Consider the following 8,346-nt stretch of genomic DNA (forward strand, 5'->3'; position numbering starts at 1 on the left):
TATTGGGAGGTTCAAAAATCATCTTTTTAGGACTCTTTTGTTTGGGCATTCTTCGGATAATTTATCTCAACCAAACGGCATATCCAAAGCTGTGGCTTCCTTTAATTTTCTATTTTCCTTTTCAGTGTTTACAGCCCTGTTTGTTTGAGCTTTCTAGCAGCTTCTCAACGTGAAAAGCCAGAAGCTCAAACAAATAACGAATTTCTCGTGTAACTTCTGAAAAGCTAGAAATCAAGAAAAGATCAGTTTATATGAAAAACTGGAAAGATCAGTTTTATGAGCTTTTTTAGCTTTTTGAGCTCAGAAAGCTCAACACATCTTTTAAAAGTAAAACTAGTGTTGGCTTATCAGGAAAAAACCCGCAACAATTTTTCAGAAAAAGTTCAAAAGCTGCAGCTCAAACGAACAGAACCTGCAGCATCCTTTCAGTCCAAATCCACAACCTTTTATCTCCACATTTTGGAAATTTTTGGTGGTCCAAGCGATCAGGCGGCACCGTACTTGTGGCTGTGGATAGCAAAGCTTTCCCCACGTTAAAGCTCGCGTGACGTGACCACACCGTTATACTGAGCATTGATTCCTCCCTCTTCATCGTGGCCATGGCTACGTGTGCTCCACCACTTGGCACCACAGAAAGGGTGCGAAGAAAAGAAAGGCAAACCATTTTTCCCCGCGCCCAAATCGAGAGCGTGCTGAGGTAAACAGGAGCGCACCGCGAGAGAGAGTGTGGCGTGGCTCGGCGCCGGAGGATTCATCAAGTTCGCCACCAAGAATTCGTGGGAGCTGTGGAAAGGACTGAGCTTTCGCCGCCGATTCCCTCACCGGCGGCTGCGTCGGCAAGTGAGTTCAGAGCTCCATTTACCTTAACCCCCCCCCCCCCCACACACACACCAAAAAAAAGTTAGCTCCCTCTGTTGCCACTATCTCGTTTCTGTTTTCTTTGGGGGTCACATCGTCGGTGCCGGCTGGGGAGACTTGCGCTGCCGTCGGCGGGTCAATTAGGGAGGGAGAGGGCCGGACAGGCCCTTCTTCTCTTCGCTATTCCCCCCTCCCCAATTGTTAGGCGGTTAGATTTTTTGGAGGTTTATTTAATGGTGCATGGCTAAGCAGTAAGCACCTGTTTGCAATTTTATTCTAGTATATCATGCTTGAAATTTACTGTTTCCTGATTACGCCGTACTTAGTATACCTGATGTTGGTGATTTCCAATTAGTTGCATATATCTAGCTATCAAAATTGTTGTTTGGCAAGGCAGCAGCACAGCAGAATGAAGAAATCTGCATCCGCATAGGGGAAAATTTGTCTGTAATAAACTGGTACATATTAGAATTGGAATACAGTCCGTGGAAGCCAAGAGAGCTTTCCTAATTCGTGCTCAGTTGTCATTTCTAAACTGTGAACCTGAACAACCTAATGTTCAAAATGTTGATTGCAGCTGGTATTCAAAAACAAAATTACCCCAGAAACAGATTGACTGATTCGTTTTCTTTTCCAGTTTACTTTTGGAATGTATAGTGCTGTAATGATGCTCCATAGGTAGGGTCCATAATATTAAAGTTTGCTGATGCAATTTGCCATCTCGTCCATATATCAGCACTTGAGGCTCAAGCATGGAGCTCTGCACAGCATGTATCTGGACTTCAGCACAGTGGTCTCATACATTAACTCCTAACAGACGAGCATCATACCATGGTTTTGCGAGGTCAATCTCCTTGGTGCCCCAAAGGAGAAGGCGATCGACCCTCTATGTCACGAATGCTGCGTCAACTAGTGCTCCAGTCTCATCTCAAAACATAACCCAACTTCCACGCATCAAAAGTATATCCAGCGACAAACCCAGCAGTGCACTGGAGCAACTTGATATCGAACGTGGCGTTTGTATCCCATTCCGGAGGTACACTCCAGATATGGTACCGAAATCTTCATGCTTTTCTGTTCTTCAGGTTCTAGCCAACAGGCCTGATATTATTCGAGAGGATTATATGAATGAACTCTGCATCTTGCAAGATGATGTTCCTCCGGTCCCTAACCACGTATATGGTTACAGCAGATTCTAGTTCTTCAAGATTATAAATATTAGAGTTTGTGCAGATGAACCAGGGTGATCAATAAAGTTCTGGTTGCTGCTGAATATTTGATAGGTAGCTTTTGCCATAATTGAGGAGGAACTTGGACAGCCTCTAGAGAGATTGTTCAGCAAAATTTCATCAGGGACAATAGCAGCTGCTAGTTTGGGCCAAGTTTACCGTGCTACACTTAGAGAAACTGGCGAGGATGTTGCTATCAAGGTTCCTATATTCACTCTGTTTCTGTTATCAGTTTAGTTTTTTTATTACCTTTACTATTCTTCTTCTTACTAAACACATTGTTTTCTCTAATTTTGGTCCTTAGAAAAGCACAAGTATAATACTCTTGTGTCTTTGTACACCTCATGTCTTGAACCAAATACTTAAATGTGCTCCGGAACCATACTTATATCTTTGATTTTTGTCATTGAAATTGCAGGTTCAGAGACCAGGGATTGAACCAATAATATACCGAGATCTTTTCCTCCTCCGCACTTTGGCTTCATTTTTGAATGGGATTTGTCTTCAGAAATTAGGGTGCAATGCAGAGCTTATTGTTGATGAATTTGGTGAAAAACTTTTGGAAGAACTTGATTACACACTCGTAAGCATTTTCATAGCCTTTAACTGTCATTGTCAATTTAGCGAATTAGCTATTACAGCTGTCATGTTGCTAATATAAAGTGCATTGATTCTGTATCAACAACTTCCTTTTCTTTCTTTTTGATAAGTTTATAGAAGGCTAATGCTTTTAGTTCCCTTTTGCAACATATTAGGAAGCTACAAATATAGAAAATTTCTTAGAAAATTTGAAGGATGATCCAACTGTCAAGATACCTCGAGTGTATAAGCAGCTTTCAGGTTCTCGTGTTCCGGTGATGGAGTGGATAGATGGAATTAGATGTACGGACCCACAGGTTTGACCGTCTGTATTGTCGTTTGTTTATTTCAACTATGTAATAGTTCATGGTGAATGTTTTGCAGCAGCAATTCCAAATTCGTTCATGCAGGCTATAAAGGAAGCTAGAATTGATGTGGAAGGCTTTCTCACAGTCGGAGTGAGTGCTGCCTTGCGCCAGTTGCTTGAATTTGATCTTTTCCATGGAGATCCACATCCTGGAAACATTTTTGCAATGCGCGATGGTCATATTTCTTATGTCGACTTTGGCAATGTGGCCGTCCTCAGCCAGGTCTGTTTAATGCTCTTTTCTAGGTTAGAATTCTTTGCATTTAAAGTTTGTTACATTGTTGTTGCTGTTTCTTTTTGTCTGTCTATATATACATAGCCTACCTTGTATCTGATAATGCTGCGTCAAAATATCTTTTTATTAAAAGGTTTCCTTCTCTGTTGTGAACTCATGATTGCACTGTCTTGCATTTGCACGTTATCAAAGGAAACAAAAAGTGGTTAATATGTTGTTTTTAATTGTTTGTTCTATGTGCAGCAAAATAAACAAACCCTAACAGATGTTGTTGTTCATGCTGTTAATGAAGGCTATGCTGAAATGGCAAATGACTTCACTAGGCTAGGTTTTCTTGCTAGTGGAACAGATGTAGCCCCAATTATTCCAGCTCTGGAAGCCATTTGGCAAAACTCAGCTGGAAAAGGCTTGGCAGACTTCAATTTCCGGAGTGTGACTGGTATGTTGATATGCTTAGCATTGTATTGACTGCCGATAAATGGAAGCTTGTTTGTTTCCTTTTCTTACTGTACACGAATTGTTGATTTCTCAAATCTCAAAGTGTTGTCAGTTTATTTGTTTGTCACTTGGTCATATGAGTGGTCAGTATTATCTTTTAATGCATTTATGCATGGTTGCTCATTCATGCTTACTAAATGTTTTTTTCTTCCATTAATGTCAAGTGCTTAGTCTAAGTGTGTAGCATGCTATATGTTCAGATATCTTAAAAAATATCTGAGGGAAGATATACTTAATTTTCTAATTAAAAAAAATCAAAATCTTAGGGAAGTTCAATCAGCTCGTGTACAACTACCCAATCCGCATTCCAGAAAGGTTTTCTTTGGTTATCCGTTCGTTGTTGACACAAGAAGGAATTTGCTTTACCCTAAAGCCTGATTTTAAGTTTCTTGAGAGGTATGTCATGTGCCACCTTTGAACTCTCATGAAAACATCAATTTACATTTGTGTTTACTTACATCCTTTTCTCCATGCTTCTTCATATTTAGGTTGCATATCTATATGTTGCAAAGCGTCTGTTGACAGATCCAAACCCTGCTCTGAGGGAACGCCTGATTCAGGTAACTTGTTTAGACAGTATTGACATTAATGCAACGAATATGTGAACCAATTTGTCAAATTAAGCATTGGTAAAGGAAATGTCATGAAACTTCTGCTGTGAAAAGGAAAAGTTGCGTAGATTCAGATACATGTTCAAGTGCACTATTATGCATCTAATTCTGAGATTCTACAATTCTTTATACCATTTTTAGTTTTTAGCACCATTTCCTCAACTTTTTTTCTTTGCAGGTATTATTCAAAGATGGGGCATTCCAGTGGAAACGACTAGAAAACCTTATAGTTCTTGCCAAGGAGAATGTGTCCAAGATGAGCAGCAATCCTGCACTGAAAAAGAATAGTTCGTGAGTATTAGAACCACTGCCTTGCCATCCTGCATATGTTTGTTCGACCTAGAAGTTTTCTGATCCTGCGAACTATCACAGGCAAGCTATGAGAGGTCGTCAACTGGAGAGCAAACTTGATCTCAGTGAAACAATTAAAGACGGAGCACGGATGTTCCTTATCGATGCTGGGATCAGGAGACAACTCATACTAGCTTTCACCGAAGACTCCAAGTTGCATGTAGAAGAGGTACTATAGATAGATTGTTCGATCATCCTGCAAATTGTTGGTGTCCGTATAAAATATATATATTTGCATAGTGCTCAATGGATGAATGCAACTCATTTCTTCTTCTCGCAGCTTGTTGATGTGTAAAGACTGGTCGAAGATCAAATAGATATGCCTTCACTAGCCCGTAAGGTTCTCCAAGGTATGTCAATCAAATTCTGTTTACTTGATCATGTCAATATGGGAACATTTCTCCTTGCTAGAAATATAATGTACTATTTACATTTTTGTGTAGATTTGCCATCTGTTGCGCCTGACTTCATGCTTTCTTGGAGTGATTCTATCCTGTCGGATCGCCAATACTAAATACTGTAATCCTCCTTACAGCTAGCATAGAAATCAGAGAGACTTTTAGACCTTTCAAGATCATGGTACCTCAAGACAGTGCACAAAAATAGCTAGACAGGCATTCCTCCTTGCTCTATAGAATTCGTTTTTGCTGTAATTTTTGTATAGCTAAATCTGCAACCTGCAATTTCTTATTTTTTTTTCTAGATCTTCTCAGTTCCTCTGCATGTTTTGTATAGCACAAAGGAACTTGTATATAGATTATAGAATGGGCTTGTAATTTCGAATGCAGCAGGTGTACACAACCAGCATACAAATATATACATTAGGATCAACAATGTCTATGGACTTCTTCGTGTCTCTGAACTCTGAAGTGTGTTGTACTGTTGATTGACGAGACTTGGAGGAAATGGTAAATTCAGAATGCCGCATGATGAAACATTTGTTTTCCTTTTCTCCTCTTCCTTTATTTTGTCTGCAGGGATCAGCCACAAATAAGTAGGCTGCATCGTCAGTTTTCTATTCGCCCTGTCATATTTGTTATAGGAAAGAGATTAGTAAATATGTTAATAATCAAGACACCTAATCACAAACTACTACACATGGAGGGGATGTAGCTCAAATGGTAGAGCACTCGCTTTGCATGTGAGAGGCACGGGGTTAGATCCCCCGCATCTCCATTTTATTTTTGAATTTTTACATTCGAAACCTGTGTGGCTCCATCATAACCGTTCCCAAATCTTGTTTTTTTTCCTCGCGGCTTTCGCAATCACCAATCTTCACTTCTTTTATTTATTTTGAGCTCCACCAATCCTCACATGATTGAGATGAAGAAATAATTTTCTTGTAGCCTCCTGTGTAAGGGTGGTAATTCAAAGCCCTCCTGCATCCTTTACAATTCAACTCAGACCTATTTATTTTTAGTTCAAAATCATATAATATTATGGTCCAGCCTTTATTGACCCGAATCCTTAAATTTGCTAGGCTAAATTAAATTAAAAGGCCATTTACCACCCCTACTCCTGCAACAGTGGAACAAACAGTTCCCCCGTTTGATCTGCCATAGGCAAAATCATCTGAGAATGGCACCAAATAGATCTTTTGGATATTCGTCAAGATGATCAGCGTGCATGTGTGGTGGACAAGTGATTAACTAGACTAGAGTCTGGGGTGCGCCTCCGTCGCCAATTTTCTGACCAAATTTTCATTAAAAGAATTGATATTCATGTATTAGCGTCAAGAGTGTGATATGTCTTGGAAAAAAATAAAATTAGTGGTACTAATCAGGCAGCTGCATGCGCTTATGTTTAGGTCTTTATATTTTGACATGACGGTAGAAATTAGGATTTTAATAATGATGATTAATGTCTGCATGCGATAGTATAGCATTAACTTTGAAGGAGTTGCGTAATTAATTCTACATATTCATCAGTGTGGAGGTAAGAGATTGGAATGAGAGTCGAGCAGGATAACTGCATAATAATCTTATTCACGTTGCCTTTGCTTGTATGGAAAAGTAAACCAGCTGTTACTAAAATAAGTGATATAGTAACATAGTACATAATTACATAGTAGTGATAAAAGGCAAGTATTAAAATAACTAAACATATCTAGCAGTAGTGTTTGTTGACGAAATGGACAAACAATAAAAGGCGAGTATTAAAATAACTAAACACATCTAGCAGTAGTGTTTGTTGACTAAATGGACAAACAGGTCAGTAAACATCTCAAGAGTAGATTGTGGAGGAGTATTTCTTGTGTATGTAAGTGTGATGGCATTCGAAGCAGTAGCATTGCTTGTATTTGGAGAAATTGCAAGAGGAAGTACGTTGCTGTAGTCAGTGGATAGCTCTATGATCTCAGCTATGAAGTTGCGATGTTGATTTTCTATCTTTTTCAAACGTTTCATCTGAGCGACACATGTGTCCTTAAAAATCTATGCCCAAGATATAGCTGATTCCTTCTCTTTCCGAGTCTTCAATATGTTGGCGTGGTTGTGATCGATTAAAGTTAATTTCCCTTCGCTTGTGATACTATGAATGGCATCATCGTAGGCTGATTCTATTGCTTCACTTACAGTATCTATGAAATCGTTGTAGTAAGTTGCTTTCTTATTATGCGGAGGAGCTGTTCGTTGCGTTGGCATAATAGTAATGGAGGTAGCAAAGATAGAATGACTCATTTCTCTCACATCTGTTCTAGATATATAAAGGCCTAGGTCTTGCGCAATTTGATCAAAAAATAACTTCTTTGGTATCTGAACAGACGACATAGTTCTGCAACATTTAAAGTAGGTCCTCAGCTTTCATGTTGAAGTAGTAGGAATTTGATGCGTTATACAAAGGAAGAAATAATTTGAACATATACTTCCACCGCCTTGCAATTTTTTCACCACCTCCATGGTTGCCAACGCAGTCCACCGCCATCCGGCCACCACCATCAAATCCCCACTATCAAAACCTTCACCTGGAAGTCCTCGACCCATTCCACTAGTCATCGTCCAGCTCTGTCAACCATAGTGCCCTCTCGCCATCATCTTTGCCAGCGCCGTCAGCTGCTCTACTTTTGGTAAGGCCGCTGCCGGTGAGCTCTGCGTTGCCGAGGTTGTCGTGGTCATCTGAGCATCTAGGTGTGTCACTCATGAGCCGAAGATGGTGTTGGTGCTATTCGTTGGCTTGGAGCACGACCGAGTTGGCTGTAGCTCCTACGCCGCTGTGCACATGCCTCCGCCATGGCCGCCATCATCAAGAGCTATGCTCCGACCATGAGAAGGTTGGGTTCAGGAGTGCACTGAGTGTCTTATGTCGAGGTGAAGTCGTAGGTGTCGCTTGTTGATGTCGAGTCACCACCGTTGAGCGAGTCGCTGCCGCTAACCCTAGCACCACCCGCTCTAGCGCCGTCGCTGCCATTAGTCACCGTTCGCTAGCCAAACCACCCCCAACAACTTCTCTAGAAGATGTGTGGGGTTGTAGCTAGTCTAGCCGGGGAGTCATCATCGTCGGAATCCTCGCCGGCAGTGAGACACCGCTGTTACTCATCGGCGTACCCACGGTCAAGATCGGGGGTACCGCCTGCTTGACTGAGCCCACGCGTCAGTGTGTGTGGTAAGGCCGGGGTGAGTA

At 40.9% G+C, this 8,346-nt stretch overlaps 1 protein-coding gene and 1 non-coding gene across 2 annotated transcripts; both read left to right on the plus strand.

Annotated features, from left to right (window-relative positions):
* Positions 1–1,610: 1,610 nt before the first annotated feature.
* On the plus strand, positions 1,611–5,590 carry LOC117834311 (protein ACTIVITY OF BC1 COMPLEX KINASE 1, chloroplastic). The gene is given in 13 exon segments (XM_072290238.1): positions 1,611–1,715; positions 1,944–2,033; positions 2,142–2,288; positions 2,506–2,670; positions 2,843–2,983; positions 3,077–3,256; positions 3,512–3,707; positions 4,033–4,166; positions 4,255–4,326; positions 4,556–4,668; positions 4,750–4,897; positions 5,009–5,078; positions 5,172–5,590. Coding segments are annotated over 13 exon segments (1,632 nt in total). The 3' UTR covers positions 5,243–5,590.
* Positions 5,591–5,831: 241 nt separating this feature from the next.
* Positions 5,832–5,904, plus strand: TRNAA-UGC (transfer RNA alanine (anticodon UGC)). Its single transcript has one exon. It is a non-coding gene; the product is annotated as a tRNA-Ala (tRNA).
* Positions 5,905–8,346: the final 2,442 nt, after the last annotated feature.

This window comes from Setaria viridis, chromosome 8 (genome assembly GCF_005286985.2).
Source record: "Setaria viridis chromosome 8, Setaria_viridis_v4.0, whole genome shotgun sequence".
NCBI lineage: Eukaryota > Viridiplantae > Streptophyta > Magnoliopsida > Poales > Poaceae > Setaria > Setaria viridis.